The following is a 16,298-nucleotide window of genomic DNA, read 5'->3' as shown; positions in this document are numbered from 1 at the left end:
AGTCAGTCGAGTGAGAAAACAGATCCATCTTATCATCATATAATATAAAAGATATCCAAAAAAAGACAGTATTATTATTATTTCTTTATTTTTTATATCTTTTATATCCTCGTTTTTATATTCCGTGCTTTCACTATTCTTTTTTACATGTGTATTTTTATACTAATGTTTGCACTATTTCTTATATGTACATTTTTCTTTCTAGCATGTGTGTATCTTTGTGTGTACTGCTGCTGACTACCCTGTGAATTTTTCCACTCTGAGATAAATAAAGGCATATCTTACCTTATCTTATCAGTTTATTTGAATATGTAGCTACTTATAAAGGGTCTGGGTGAAATTCTAACTAATAGACATCACTATGTTGCTTACTTATGAAAAAGCTTCAGTAATGTTATTTTTAAAAATGGAAATGAGATTGTATTTACATGTATGAAAATGCCCTAATTTGCATTATTTTGCAGAACAATAATCTGAACACAGGATTTTTAGTTTTAACATATTGGAGTACAAGGTTTTTACAAGGGGGATTTTTCAAAATCTATTTTACCATTAAGTAAATCAGAAAATACTGTTGAGAGACAGAAAAAATAAACCCAATGTTGCAATGTTTTTAGGAATAAAATGCAGGCTATGAATGATGTATGAACAAAGCCCTCTAGCAGAACCTTCAGGACATAGATCAAACTAAATGAAACTGTATGTAAGGTCTAAAGAAGTGGCGCATTCTGCCTCAGAGTATGAGATAAAGGTCTTTAAAGATATATATTAGAATTAAAACACAAGGTACAGTAAAATAAACTTCGAAATATGTATTCTGGGTGTTGTCTTTTCCATTAGTCTGAAAGAAGACGCTGGAAAATATTTGAAAAATCTCAAAAGAAAATATGTATTTGCCTGTAGTGTCTCAATTTGTGACAAATAATTGGCAAAAAATGTCTAAAGGGACATATTTTAATCAAGTATAATAAAGATTCCTGTATGCGGGCATTAAAATTAGCGTCCAATGAGAGTAAATTTATATGAATGATGTGGAACATTTGCGTGTCTATCCCCAACCAATCTGTGAGCATTAATATTCGAGACTTTTGTTAAAGAGGAACAGCATAAACTTCTAGCTGGTTGAGTCACATGAGTCAACAGAAACCACTTAAAGAACAGAAGTGAATTCATGTGATAAAGCACTAGAGGACAAGCAAAAAGAAAAAAAAAGGTTGCTTTGTCAGCATCTACATGTGTGATTTTTTCACAAATAGCACTGAATTATATAATTGTTTTCTAGTGATACAATAGATAGCATTGTTGCTAACATGTAAGGCCCCCCGGCACAAACTAAGGATGAATGAATTTGGAATACCATCCAAAGCAAAACATGTAATAATCGAAGCAACTTTTATAAATGTGAGCGGCAGATTAATGTGTATTCTTGATCAATTTGAATGAAGAATTAGTGGAATTGATGTTATCTGTCACATTTTTATTATAAGTCTATGTAGTCATATAAATATGTCAAAATATGCCATCTACGTTATTACACAATCATCTCACGTAAAGAAGGGATGGTTTTTCATATTTAGTCTATTTCAATACAAAAAGACACACTGGTACATTTTTTTACTTCGAACTATTCAGATTTATTGAATTCAAGTGTTGCACTGAATTCTGGAGTAAAAAAAAAGATCAGAAAGTCTGTCTTTTGCATCTGTTGTACTAAAAGAAGCAGAATGAGTTACAGTTTTTCCCAGATTCATTTCGTAACAGCATTCATGGCTGAGGAGAGTAAGCCAGTGTTTTGCATCTTTCCCTGCTGCTCGAAACAAGGCAATTTAGGACAATTACAGTTTAAGCTGAAACCTATACTGCAGACTATGCTGAAAATCTATTGGACTCAAATTAGTCTAAATCAGTATCAAAGCAGACACATTTGGCCACTATCTTAGCCTTTAGCCAAGACAAACGTGTTGTGCTTTCACTATGTTTGCACTATTTCTGATATTCTGATATTTATATGTACATTTTTTATTTTTTGTTTTTTCCTGTGTCGTATCTGTGTACGTCTGTTGAAAGCTGCTGTCAACGATGTGAATTTCTCCACCGTGAGATTAATAAAGGCATATCTTATCTTATCTTATCTTATCTTATCTTCATTTCATTGCATCATGCATGCACCGACCTATACTGATTGTTGTGATATATTCATGCAAACACAGGCTATGTGAAGATGTTGCTAAGCAACCTAAAAATAATCTTAAGGGGATAAAAGGGAGGGTGAGCGAAGAAAACAGCCACGCACTGCAGTACACAGAGGATGGATGGCATCGTGTTTATCACCACTGAGGAAGCCAAGAATCCAGTTTGAAATCTGAATTTATCAAACACGAAGCGCGCAGTGACCACTGTCAGTATGTTAGCCAGAATCAGGAGGCTTTTCTGCAAGATCAAAGTGCTCTCTTAGTGGTGGCCGACATCAAGGGAGCCTGAGGGGTGAATTAAGGGTCCCGAAGCCCTTTAGCGGACCTGACTGGGAGCCAAGGGGCCAAAACATGGCCATCTGTCTGCTCGGACTGCCTCTGCAGGGGGTCTGCACAGATTGGAGCAGACTTTACAAACATGCCTCGGCCCTCTTACAGCTGTGCGTGTGGAGGTCAAGCCCTGGCAGCGAGGACATGGTGTGTGTTTGTGAATAAGAGGGGTGTGTCTGTCTTCACAAGTCCTGATACAGATTTTGGAGGCGTTCTTAAGGAAATAAGAACATTAAGGCAATAAAAATAGTGGGATTCAGCAAATATAATGCAAAGATGCTTCATGAAAATGAGTGTCAGTGAAGCATCTGTCAGATCAGCAGCACCAGACAGACACACAGTGTGTTTGTTAAGCAGCTGACAAAACTCAACTCAGCATCACAAAACAACATCACACACAAGCATTTGCCAAAGGCGTGGTGCTCCTATTCTGATTCACATCATGTTTTGCCCCCGTTTTTTTTTTTTTTACGAGACAACCATGTTTTTCCATCCAGATGTTCAGCCAATGAGGAGTCGGTGCTGTTTCCAGTGAAGGAAGGAGGCGGAGGAAGGAATGCTGCAGGATGCTTATTATTATGGCTGTCAAACCCAGTGGCGACTCAGATAAAACATCATTTTACATGTGAGATTTACGAGGACGATGTGCACCATGTCGGCTGCAGCTGTCGCGGCGTGGCTGGGTACGGGTACGTATCGATTAAACTCGGAAAATATCACGACGTTTTGCCCCGTTCGCCTTTGATGCGGCGCTCGTGCTAGTTAGCTAGCTAGTTAGCCGTAGCCGCTCTGCTCATTTTTTCCAGGAGGCTGAGGAGGAGACACGGAAAAATGGCTACCAGCTGAACCGTTATAAGAACAGAGAGCCTAAATATCACAGCAAAATGACATAAAAGTGATGCATTCTACATTACCTTATATTTCCAGCGGAGTTAATTATAGCGTTTGTATTGCTAATTATGTTTGTTGCCTGAGCCCCCCTCGCGCAGGCCTGAGCTCATTTGTGCACCAGGTGTGTTGATAATGCCTAATTACGCAGCTAATGTTAGCTTAGCAACTTAAGATGTCCTAATGTGCAGGTAGGAAACAGTTAAAGTCGTGTCAATAAGATGCTGAATTATGTGACATCTGCACAGTGGCAGCGTTTGATATGTTGGAGCTGTCTATCACCTGGTAAACATTTTGTGTTTGTTTGTTTGTTTTAACACAATGCTCACTCCCAGTTGCCAATTACTTAAGTTCACATATCTACAACTAATACAGTCTATTACCACATAAATCCATAAAGGTTATAGTGGTTCAATTTTTGTTCAGTCATTGTTCACCCTGAGTTCTTCATGACCATAAACCATTCCTGAAATCCTTAAAGATTCATTAATGTAATTAAAATCATGCTTTTATGCATGGTGCAGCTAACAACTTTCTCTGTTTTCTTAATTTATTACCTATTTGGTCAGAAAACAGCCTGTAGTGATTTCTGACAGCCCAAGGAGTGATAATGTCAGTTCATAAGCCAAATATATTAAATTTTACCGTCCTATGTGGTGATTAAAAGCATCAGATTTTCAAGAAGCAGGAACCAGTGAATGTTTTTGAATGTCTATAGCAACTAATCAGTTATCTGGAACCTGAATGGTAGCTGACTAATGGATTACTCCAGTAATCTACAGATTTGTACATCTTTACAGTATTAGGCTCTAATGATGTCCTTGCAGTAGAGGTCGACCGGTCGGGGTTTTTTCATTGCTGGCTAATACCGATTGTTAGCAATCAACGTGACACACAACCAATATTTGGAACCAATATGCATATTTGGAGTAAAATTTGTGATCTTTTTTGAGTCAAAATTTAGAATAACTCTGACACTAAAGTGTATTTATTTATGTTTTACATGTGGTTGTTAATGGGTTATAAATCGTGACATTGCTCAGTAAGTGGGACATGGCTCAAGATCACTATATGGTCACTATGAACAGAGAAGTGGCTACCTCAAAATGTTACTTATTTTAAAATTTATTTAGTTTATCGGGAAACAGTTACAAAAACAACAGTCGGAAAAATGCTAAACGTTGGATCTGATAATCAGCCATAACCCAGGCTTTGATAAATAGTCATAGTTGATTCACAGCCGTGCTGCTAGAGTTGAAACTGACATCAACAAAGTGAGACGCGTTATGCCAGGGTCAGAATACATTAATGAGTTGTTGCTAAGCTGTGAACTGTGCAGATCTCTCAGGCCATGCAAAACAGGTTTGCTGCTGCTTCCTTGGTCAAAACAAAGAGAAGCACAGTTCAGTTTCTAAGCACCAAATATCCAAAACAATGTCCCAGAAAATGTTTTTTTTTAAAGCAAGGCTTAAATTCTTTTCAGTGTTTATAAATGAAGGGCAATTTATCTACATCTCACTGACTGTAATAACAATATTTATACTCTTTGTTTTAAACCTTATATTTTTTGCGATTGACCCTTTTTTTAAATCTTAATGGCTTTTAATATTTTATCTAAGGCTCTTTAAGTTGCCTTCTTGTAGAAAGGTGCAATATCTATCTGTCAATTTTAGGTGTGCAGTAAATTTGAAGGTCATTTTGGAGACGACCACGTTTTGTGGTGCTGTTGAGTAACCCTGGGAGGTGCTTCATGTATTTTGTCAACCTCATTTATAACCAATAGTAGATCAAATATTAGGACATCTACAGGTTACAACATGACCATAAAGTTAAATCCACACTTCTGTTGAACAACAACATGACACTATAACCTTTGCAAAGGTAGGATTTACTGCAGAATGAGCATAATAGACTGCATTAGGTTTAGCTTGATGTACTTAAAAAACTGGCAACTGGGTGTATTGTTCATAATGTTGTTGAAAGTCACACCTGTTCCATTCATGCTTTCATTCATTGATCCAATAGTTTACATAGTGCATGCCTATGATACGAAACGCAGCGCTTTACATGAGAGAAATGTCCGTGTGGAGCAATCCGTGGCCTTGAAGCAGAGAACAGCGCTGTACCGAGATGGTGAGTGGGTGTGTGCAGCGGTGCACTTCATGTGTTGACCCGCTGTTCCCTCCCCCTGTTATAACACAGTGACACGCTCAGCTGGCTCCCCATTAATACTGGCATTATTGTTTTGAGTTTTTTTTTTTTTTGCTGTCCCTCAGACTTGGCCCACTTTCTTTTGCTGTAACAGCAGTTTACTGATTTTAAACCTCGTCCTCGTTAGAAGTAGACTCATTTTAAATCATTAACTGTTAGAGAAAGTTGGATTTCTCTTTCTGTTTAACATCTTACTGGTACGTTACAGCCCCTGAAACCTTTCCGCAGTCATTTTAGACAAGTCAGTGATTTACTTACCTTTATGCAGAGCTAGATGATCGAACCGGCTGTTTCGTGTCCACTCTCGTCCTTTGCCGTCGCCTTCTGCGTGTTGTGACACCAACTGCTTTCACTTCCATGTCTGAGTACAGAACAGCAAGCCTCAAACGCATCACAGGCAGAGTATCACAACAGTAGCGATCCTTGTTGTCTGTCTTTCCCCGCTAAACACCAAAGAAGCACATGCGTTCCTCCTGATCCAGACTGCGTGTGCATATGAAGCTGATTCAACGGACCTACAGGACATCCTCCTCTTGGCTCTGCCTCAGCTGGTTAGAGGCATCAGTTAACTGGAGCCTTTAGAGGAACAAAAGTGTTTTTTTTCCCCCTCCATGTTGCCAATGGCATTCTTAACTACTCCTCGCGAGTCTAAGGTCGGCCCAGAAAAGCATAAAATCTGGTTAGCCATTTCCACTACCCCCCCCAAGCCCTGTTAGTGATCCATCATGGGACCTATGGGCATATGTGGCATAAATTGTGTGTGTAAGATTATGTGTGGGAAATACTTAAATGCTTATGCGTAAGTGATTCCAATTGTTGGCTAAATGTAGCTTATTGTATGTATGATCATGCACGTGTGGTCCATCTCTGCTGAGGCCCACAGGTTAGTCTGCAGTGGACAGTTTGGTATTAACCTTTAATTGGTGATGTATTGTGTACAGTGGGAACGCTGCAGTTCATCATCTCGAGACGGCCTGGCAGAAAGTCCTCCTGCCACAAATAACCAGATCTGAAGCTATTAGCAGATCCTCAGTGTAGCTTAGTCAGTGAGCTTTACTTACCCTGGCTAGCCTCTAAATGGAAGTGACTACAGGCAAAGGTGAGGGTGAAACACAGTCCTAAAGGGACACAGCTGCAAGCTAGATTGATAGGTTCGATAGGAGTGTGTGTGTGTGTGTGTTAGGCCTTAATGTTTGTTGTTGAATGAAAGATGTAATGTTGATAGCTGGAAACACATTTCAGATCCCATAGGTGGTTTCTTAATCCTCACACTATTAGGTGGCCATCTGGACCCACTTCAATGTCCTGCCTGTTCCATCTCTTTACCTGCCACAAATGTTTACACCGCATCCAGCTGGGCTCTGAGCAGAACAGAATAGCCAGTATTTGACCTTGACCGCGAGCGTCTGAAAGTGGTCCTTTGTATGTCGAAGAATTGATGAGGCCCGGCGGGTCAGATAATAGAATCCGAGCGTGCGCATTCAGAGTAGGATTTGCGGGTCGACCGAAGTCACTGCCGAGCAACTGGTCCGCTGAAACTGAATGAGGTTTTATTTTTGGTCTCTGTATAACCCAGATCCTAATATCATGGGTGCAGTAGTTGCAGCAGGAAGAGCTATCATGTGGATTAGTCATGCTCAGGTGGTTCCCTCAATGTGACCATGAAAAGCGATGCGGTGGATAGAACCCCAGGTTGCTCAAGTAACGCCGCATTTAGTGGCTGCTAAACGCTATTGATTGTATCTCGCTGTGACTGAGCCCTCGGGGACGTGAGACATATGGCCAGTTCAGCATCTCCGTTACTGGTCACAGATGTGGGCCCAGTTTAAGACACATAGGGGACTGTTTTATAACTTCACACTTCCAGCAGCTCATCAATGTACTCAGATTGCAGTCAGGCAATTTGTACATGCTGAATAATCTGCGGCTTACTGTGTCACCTAATCTTTAACCCCTTTGTGCACTCTGGTAATAGATAACAGCCAAACATCTCCCACTGTCTTCCTTTTTCATGCACACGGATTAAAGTGTAAATCCTGCTCGATTACTCTCTTCAGTGGACTCTCTTTAAAAAAAAAAAATTTAAAAAAGGGCACACAGTCCAGAAGTAAAAGAGTACTTCATGTTATGCTGCTGCTGATAGAATATGCTGGTTTGATGCTAATGAGAAGATTAAAATGGAGGGAAAAAATTGGGAAAACCAGCAACATTTTGCCAATGGGAAGGCACATATACATAGAGAGCTTTCCCAGGCCTTTCTCCTAGCCGCTTAATGCGTCTTGAGTTGTGTGTCTGCAGGCGAGAACAGTTCAGACTTGCTTTTCTTTTCCTTTCTTGCACTTCATAGCACAGATCTCCAGTCCACCCCCCACTCCCCCCAACTCCAACCCCAAACCTCCCTCCTCCTCCTCCTCCTCCTCTTCTTCTTCCTTGTACACTCCGTCTCAATCTCCCATGGTGATTAAAAATTGAGTTCCCACCCACTGTGGGAGAGAGAGAGAAGGGGAAAAAAAAGTGAGAACACAAAAAATGCTGCGCAAAAGAGGTTGCTGAGAGGTTAAAAGTAGACGAGTGAAAGAAGAAGCAGGAGAGAGGGAAGTAGTGAAAGAGAAAGACACAAAAGGAGAGAGAGAGAGAGAGAGAGAGAGAGAGATGGGTAAATCACCTCCGGCTTTACTTTGTGTAAACTTTTGTGAAGGAACTGCCATTTTCCTGGTGATGCCCTTCACAAATAGAGACTAAATGTTTGTGTTTGAAATGGAGTGGGGCTAAACATAGTGCATAAAGGAAGTAGAGTGGGGGGAAGGCACAAAAAGAACTCGGTACAGTCTGAAAGACCCCCTCATCACTGCTGCTTTTACTCACAGTACCCTCAGCGCCTTGCCCCCGAATTTCAATGGTTTTCTGTAGCAGCTTGCTCTTCCTCTATACAAAATTGTAGTCTTTCTAGCAGCTAATAATTTGAGTTTTCCCCTTCAGCTGTTTCTGTACCGTGTGAAGCTAATGCTTTAAACTTCATAAGAATGCTGTGGAAACATCTATCGTAGCAAACACTTCATTCAGAGCGTGAAGTAGCTTACCGCCCTCTTCTCAACACTGGTGGCAGGTCATCAATGATGAATCACACACAGAATAGGAAATGTTCTACTATCAGGAACTAACCTCCGTGGTTTTTAAAAATTTCTGTTTCAGTGGTCACCATCCTTTCGAGGTCACATGCGGACCGTAACGTCTACCCGTCTGCAGGAGTGCTGTTCGTCCACGTTCTGGAGAGGGAGCACTTCAAAGGAGAGTTTCCTCCTTACCCAAAATCAGGTACAACGCCATCACATTTCCTGCACTTAGATGTCAAATGAATAGTGTTGTTAGTGTATTTAAATGTCTAAATACCACTTTTGTAAAGGTAGTTACTGGCCCAATTCTTGTATAAATTCCACAGTGCATTGTCTATTCATTATATTTCACTGGGAGGAAATGCTCAGCTGCTATTGGCAGCACATCCCTAATTCAGCTAAAAGGTCTAAATGTACATTATTGAATTGGTGCTGACCCGTAACAAATCACTGTGCCACCCCTCATTAAGCCGCTCTGTGTGCAGGCGATGCCAGCAACGACCCGATCACTTTCAACACCAACCTGATGGGCTACCCCGACAGGCCGGGCTGGCTGCGTTACATCCAGAGGACTCCACACAGCGACGGAGTGCTCTATGGTTCCCCCACTGCAGAACATGTTGGCAAGCCCAGCGTCATAGAGGTGGGCGTTTGGACCACGTTCAGAGTGAAATAGAGCGGCGATGAAGTCATTTGTGCTGCTGTTTATCAAGCCAAGGATAGAAAAGGAGATGCTGTTTTTGTGCTTAAAGTGTTGAACAGTATTAAAACATTGAGCTGAAAGAATCTGTCAAGTTTAGTTAAATGAATGGTAGACGTTGTCATGTATTTGTATTGTGTGCTATAAAGGTAATAGAGAAGTAACACATTTGATTTGATTTTACTGAGTCTAGCTAATTTGTATGCATTTAGTCGTGCAATAGTGCAATATTATGCTTGGAGTCTTTAGGCTTAAATCCCATTATGTTTTTTTATGCTTCCTTTGTCCCCTATAAGCTACTGTAGACATTCTTTTCCCAAAAGGCTTAACGTTTCCAGCGGGCCACATGTGCGCTATACGGTCCTTTAGCTGGTTACGGAACCTGCGTCGTGTATCCAGCTCAGCCTTGTCCATAGAGCTGCTGCCATATAAGCTGCACTGATCTGGGCTTAAACTCTCACCCCTGTGTGTTGCAGATTACTGCCTATAACAGACGCACTTTCGAGACGGCGCGGCACAACTTGGTCATAAACATCATGGCCACCGAGGGTAAGAGGCGCCAGTGTGAGGGCTTAGAGCAAACCCAGATCAGACTGTGCAACTTCCCTGATTAAATCCTGAGAGCAAATTCGGTGCTTGGACTGTGTAATGGGCTTCCCTCAAGAGAAAATGTTGACGTTGATTACTTTTTATCAAGCACAACTAATCAATCTGTGTCTAAAGACAAACAGCATATTTGAACATCCATCAGCAGAAGGAATAATCTCACTACAGGGTCCACTTAGTAGCTGTTCTATAGCTTTCAGTCACGTCACATGATTTTCATCAGCGGATGCAGTTTGCCCAGTTTTCTTTGAACTTCTTCAGGGCTCAGAATAAAATGGAATCTACATTTTCACGACAACTTAGCAAACACTGTCTTCTAATGAAGATTATGTGACATGATCAAAAGCTCTGGAAAAGACGTAAACTAAAACATGTCTTCATTGATTTTCGGTCTTGTGGTGATCTTTGATGCTGCCGATCAACCACACAAATTCAGGAAGACATGCTGTGTGTATTTTAAAGTTCGAGTTATGAGTTCCCACAGTATTTCTGGGAAAGCAGCCATTACTACTCATTTCTACAACTTCACCTCACATCTGTGCATGTGTATGTTAGCTCGCTGGCTGGTTGACCAGTCACGGTACATGTCGTACAATAGGAAGTGAGTCGGGGGAATGCTCAGCAGCTGTTTGCAGCGCTAATGTGACATCACTCTCCCTTTGCTGTGATGTCATCTGCCATCTGGCCCCAGAAGGAGGCCAAGTCATAACAGAGCAGAGCAGACACACCAGCGTCTGCCGGACACACTGGTAAACTCAGTGTCCGCTATGCAGCAATAATAAAGCAATAATGATGTCAACAGAGCACCACTGCAGTGTTTCTCTTGTCTCAGTTTTATGGATTTTAATGGCCTTCTTTTCAGCTTTGCTCTTGTCTTACCCACCACGTCTTTTTCTCTGACTCTTACCTCTTTGTCTCACAGAGTTCCCCCTGCCCTACCAGGCAGAGTTTTATATCAAAAACATGAATGTGGAGGAGATGCTGGCCAGCGAGGTGCTGGGGGACTTCCTGGGAGCGGTGAAGAACGTATGGCAGCCTGAGCGGCTCAATGCAATCAACATTACCTCGGCACTGGACCGTGGCGGCCGTGTACCTCTGCCCATCAACAACCTAAAAGAAGGGTGAGGACCTGCACCTGCATCACAGCGTCTTTAACAGTTCATGTCTGAGGAAAATCTGCTTTGGTTACAGCTAATTCATTTTTTCTCTCTGTACAAAGATGAAGTTTAGTTCTACTTGATTCTTCATCAGCTTAAGCTTAATTTATATTGTTAAAAACTTAATCAGTGTTGTGATTTCCGCACCATGCGTGAAATACATCTCCCCACGAGCAGCCCCTTAACCTCTGTAAATCAAACAAATTGCATTTATTTTCAGTCCACTTGCACCAGGACGTTTTATGTAATTGGGGCCTTGGGGATCCTCAGTTTTCTGTGAATTACATGAATACACTTCTGGGCTGACAGACACTGTCACTTCCTTCAGTTCAGAGGGGAATAGCCCACATGAAGTGCCATAAGTTGTGCATCAAAGATTAATGCCGACATTTTGGAAGATGAAAGCATCTGATAGAAGACTCGGTGGAGGGGAAATGCCTTGACTATTATAGGCCTCAGTATAAACATATAAAATGAGGCTCCCTCTTCTCTTCTCTTCTCTTCTCTTCTCTTCTCTTCTCTTCTCTTCTCTTCTCTTCTCTTCTCTTCTCTTCTCTTCTCTTCTCTTCTCTTCTCTTCTNTCATTAGACAGCTGCCAGCGCTCCTGGGCCCCGACCTCTTCTCTTCTCTTCTCTTCTCTTCTCTTCTCTTCTCTTCTCTTCTCTTCTCTTCTCTTCTCTTCTCTTCTCTTCTCTTCTCTTCTCTTCTCTCCTCATGCCTTGTGTTTCACTGTCTCGTCCTCTCCCTAGTGTTTATGTGATGGTTGGTGCAGATGTTCCCTTCTCATCCTGCCTTCGGGAGGTGGAAAGCCCACATAACCAGCTACGCTGCAGTCAGGAGATGGAGCCTGCCATCAGCTGTGACAAGAAGTTCAGAGCTCAGTTTCACATCGACTGGTGTAAGATCTCTCTGGTGAGGATGCTCTTTTAAAGATTCACCTAGACTAAAATATTCAGGTTTTTAATGCTGGAGCAAAAAGGGAATGAATTCACAACTCTTGCCTTTGATTAAGTGCCATCGGTTAATCCTCTGAACCCCAAAAACCTGTTTAGGGGTTTAAAAGGGAGATTATCTTTTAAAAACATAAAATAAAGGCCAAAATGACACAATTTGTCATAAACAGAAACTGCAAAAACAGAAAGAATGGTCAGGTTTTCAACTTGATGTCCAGCTCCATCAGGAAAAATTGTGATACTGCATCAGAATCACTTTATTCTGCATGTCTCATGTAAACATTTACCAAAAATACACAATTTGCACTAACATGAATTTGTAAAAAAACAAAAAATTCACTACTCCTTAGCACAACAAGCTGCGACCAACAGATACGTGACAAAAATTCATTGAATAATTTTTTTGGCTGAGATGCCGGTTGTGTTTACACAGAGCAAAGTCGATACAAGTATGAAAAAGAAAAATACAAAAGATAAAATAAATTGTTGCATATCTAGATGGTGAAGTCACCATTTTTTTTTCCAGTGTTGGTATCACCTGTGGGCCCTTGAAAAATTGTTGTAATATGACTTTAATACTCCACAGAAAAATATGTTAAGTTCTTGCTGCCTCTATTCAAGGTTGTGCATGACTTCATATTGCGATAAAAATGGGCCCACTGTGAGTAAAAATGTGACAGGAGCAAATAAACAGATATTGCACTTGAATCACATTGTATCCCCTGTATTTGTCACACATCCTCGACTAACTCTTACTTATCTCTTTAGGTTGACATCAACAAAGTAGTCCCAGTTTACATTACCCGTCCTGACCCAGGTACGGGGATCCTGCCTGAATTCGGGGAGTACAATCCCCCGTCCGAGTCTCTGAGGAGCCGGGACTACTTTTCCGACTTCCTTGTCACCCTGGCTGTTCCCGCCGCTGTGGCACTAGTCCTCTTCTTCATCCTCGGCTACACTATGTGCTGCAGACGGGAAGGGGTGTAAGTGTGCTTGGTCTTATATATTTCTATGCAAATAATGCACCAAAACACCCCAATAAATATTTGAGGGCAGCAATGAAAGTTTTGTACTTGAGTATATAAGAGACAGAAATGACAGCGAAGGGCTCAGTTAGCAGCAGGATAATCAGAAACAGAGTGGAAATCTGGACTGGAACTGCAGCTTGTCATTACCATCCAGTAGTATGGTCCATCTATATTAAGTTCCTCATCGATATCTGTCACAGGTTTTTGTTGATGTTGTCGTGTACATCTTAATGTTTCGAAGCACAGCCATGATCATTCATCCGCAACACATCCCTTCATCGTTTACAGGCTGGGAGAGACGTGCCCCCTTTGTTCACTCAGTGTTCCACACCATCTCCACCTCGTCTTTATCCAACAGTCCGTTCACTTGTGTGTAGATGTTGCTTTAACTATTAATATTAGTATTTAATTCATCCATTTTGTTTTGTTTCTAGGGAAAAAAGAAACATGCAAACACCAGAGTAAGTGTTTTACCTCTCCTGTGTTCTTCTTTATTTTGGGTCTGTTTCTGTTCCCTCCCCTCTTTGTTTTTGCAGTTTTGTCGTTTTTGTCGTCATTGATGGCTGTTTCATATCCATTCATATGCTCATATGTGTGTTGACATCGATTCATCCTGTGGGCTGCTGAAAAATCCAATGGCCAGCTAGCAGTAGGGAGTTAATGCTGCTCGCTGTAATAAATATTGTGTTTCAACATGACTAAATCTCAGAGATTAACAACATATCCTGCACCCCAAATCGAACAAACGAAAGCAATCGCAGCAGTAGGCGAGGGTGGGTGTTATATTTCTGTTGTGCATGCACGAGCTGAGTGCAGATGTTGTCATAGACGCACAGGATGAGGTCAGTGAAGCTTTGGTGAGAGAACGCCAACCGCCATGACACCGAAACATGCTACAATACGAATTCACCGCTTCTCCCTTCTGCAGCATCCAGCTTGTTCACCACAGCTCCATCCAGAAGTCCACCAAGGAGCTGCGGAGCATGTCTAAGAACCGGGAGATCTCCTGGCCCCTCTCCACGCTGCCCGTCTTCAACCCAGTCAGCGGCGAGGTGGTGCCGCCCATCCACCCCGACAACTACGAGACCACCAGCATGCCCCTGATGCAGACACAGGCGTGAGTTAAGGGATCCGGTGGGATGAAATGCATACAAGACGGATGCACACAAGCAGTCATTCACGTGCCGCGGCCGCACCACGAAACAGCACATACACCCACGCTCATTAGCAGAAGTAAAGCTCATAGGCGTCACTGTGGAAAAAATATATAAGTTGCAACAATACTATTATCGCTTAATCTCCAGTTTCCAGCGCTTTCTAACCATGTTTACAGCCAAAGCTGCAGAAAGCAAGTCAGGCTTTTTGAAAAATACGACTACAGCTTAAGAGGTTCAAGCTGTCCCATGATTTATCCTAATGGGCTTGAAAGGGAAAAATGCAATAATATAAGTACAGCAAGCTTTCACATGATAACATGGGCTTTTGTTACATGTATGAATGTCTGTCTGTTTATGGTTTCAGGAATCTGCAAAACCAGATTACGATACCACAGCAACGGCCATCAGGTTAGTATTTCCTCCTAGTCTGTGCTGGTTGTTTAGCAATCTGCCGTGCTACATCTGCATGTGTAATGTGTGATTAACAAATAAAGATGCTGCCACATGCTTGAGTTAAATACGGGGGTAGACGTCAGAACAACATTTAAATAATACAGAAACTGTTTAAAGTGACAAATGGCTTGTGAAAAAAACAGCAGCTAAGGCTGTAATGTATGCATAAAGCTGCGTGTGTGTCATTTTCACAGTGCTTCTGCTTTACATTAGTATAAAATAGCTGTCTTAATAATAATTAGGATGTAAAGTGCAATAAAATATGTCTCCCAGCAGGTTTAAACATATTTACATCACTGTAAAATGACTTATTCATTTGACTTGTTATGACACTTCACCACCTTGAATACATTGACTATACTGCCATTATTAATATGAAGGCAGATTAAAAACCTGGCTTTGTAGTTACTCTCCTGTGTTGCTTACAACCTCAGTCCATCCCTCCTGCATCCGGACTCGTCTTGTCAACTCCTGCATGAGACAACTAATTGTGATGTTGGCATGTGAGCACCCTCTTGTGAGCGTGGTGATCAGCTGCATGAAGCACTAACTCGCTGCTCTCTCTGTTCACTGCTAACAAAGGAGATAACTATGTCATGTCAACATTTCGAAGGCTGGAGGTAGGTGCTGCTGTTTATACGTTTTCGTAGGGATAATGTAGGATTTGTTAGTTCTTTTTGAATAATGAGGCAATTTTAGCTCTCGGCACATCAAAACATAAAAGTGAGTTGTTGACAGTTTGGTTTAATATTCCTTTTTTCGTATTTCTTCCAGGTAAATGGTATTCCTGAGGAGAGGAAGGTGGCCGAAGCACTGAATTTATGACCAGTGTCAGAGAAGATTTTGTTCCTACTTTTTTTTTTCTTCTTCTAACATTCGTGCCAATCTGCATGTCTCAGAAGTGAAGTTTTATTGTCCACATGCACTTACACTTTGGAGAGTGAAAGAGAACAGAAGAGCTTAGCTGATTATAAAGATATCTTTAGACTATTTTGAAATATTTGTGTAAATGTTAAAAATACGATTAATATGTTTGTATCTCGACCTGCTTTGCACAGTGGACCCCTTAGAGGGAAAAGGGAGTTTTACATTGAAATGCTTTAGTTGTCATGTGTTGTTCATTTTATGTAACGTGTCACATGATGGCAATAAATTCTTTCAAAATAAGTCGACGTACCTTTGTTTGTAACCGACATGACAGGTCCCCAATAAAGAAGCCAAAACAGCACATTTTATGAAGGTATTATTAACAATGTACAACAGAATAAAGGCATTTATAAATAATATGGATACATTTCACATTTTTTTTTAAGACATCACAAAAAAATTACATGTAACATATTTCAAAGAGGCCCTGCACAGGGGTATAAATAGTTGTTGCTCTTACACGACCAAAGAGATCAATTAAGGCCTGAAACAATTACCAAATGTACTGTATCGCTGTTGATCAGTAATAGATGAGAAAACGGATAGTAAACTTTACACATCCAAGGAAATGGCAACGTGGAAA

The 16,298-nt window shown here is 41.2% G+C and overlaps 2 protein-coding genes across 3 annotated transcripts in view; one reads left to right on the top strand and one right to left on the bottom strand.

The window, feature by feature from the left end:
- Positions 1-6,246, bottom strand: part of ppp1r9a (protein phosphatase 1, regulatory subunit 9A) — a 61,941-nt gene extending 55,695 nt beyond the window's left edge. Inside the window, exon 1 of the mRNA XM_008289281.1 lies at positions 5,880-6,246. The gene's annotated coding sequence lies outside the window, so the exon portion shown is untranslated. The remainder of the gene's footprint in view (positions 1-5,879) is intronic.
- sgce (sarcoglycan, epsilon) lies at positions 3,044-16,072 on the top strand. Of its 2 annotated transcripts, XM_008289284.1 has the most exons (12): positions 3,044-3,211; positions 5,436-5,543; positions 8,814-8,936; positions 9,220-9,377; positions 9,911-9,983; positions 10,963-11,161; positions 11,947-12,109; positions 12,919-13,133; positions 13,613-13,639; positions 14,107-14,295; positions 14,700-14,743; positions 15,563-16,072. In XM_008289284.1, the coding sequence occupies exons 1-12, from the start codon at positions 3,166-3,168 to the stop codon at positions 15,577-15,579; spliced, it is 1,362 nt and encodes a 453-aa protein (XP_008287506.1). In that variant the 5' UTR covers positions 3,044-3,165; the 3' UTR covers positions 15,580-16,072. The 2 variants fall into 2 exon arrangements, with proteins under 2 accessions (XP_008287506.1, XP_008287507.1); XM_008289285.1 differs by lacking the exon at positions 5,436-5,543.
- The last annotated feature ends 226 nt before the right edge of the window (positions 16,073-16,298 follow it).

The sequence above is a fragment of the Stegastes partitus genome, unplaced genomic scaffold (assembly GCF_000690725.1).
Source record: "Stegastes partitus isolate 25-593 unplaced genomic scaffold, Stegastes_partitus-1.0.2 Scaffold603, whole genome shotgun sequence".
Taxonomy (NCBI): Eukaryota; Metazoa; Chordata; class Actinopteri; family Pomacentridae; genus Stegastes; species Stegastes partitus.
This window is presented reverse-complemented; position numbering and strand designations above follow the sequence as displayed.

What these genes read in the sequence shown, in the direction of transcription:
- sgce (XM_008289284.1), top strand. Translation starts at nt 3,166, where the DNA reads ATGTGCACCATGTCGGCTGCAGCTGTCGCGGCGTGGCTGGGTACGG. An exon ending in TCCTCCTTACCCAAAATCAG is followed by an intron (nt 8,937 to 9,219) that starts GTACAACGCCAT and finishes CTCTGTGTGCAG; the next exon opens with GCGATGCCAGCAACGACCCG. An exon ending in ACTGGTGTAAGATCTCTCTG is followed by an intron (nt 12,110 to 12,918) that starts GTGAGGATGCTC and finishes TTATCTCTTTAG; the next exon opens with GTTGACATCAACAAAGTAGT.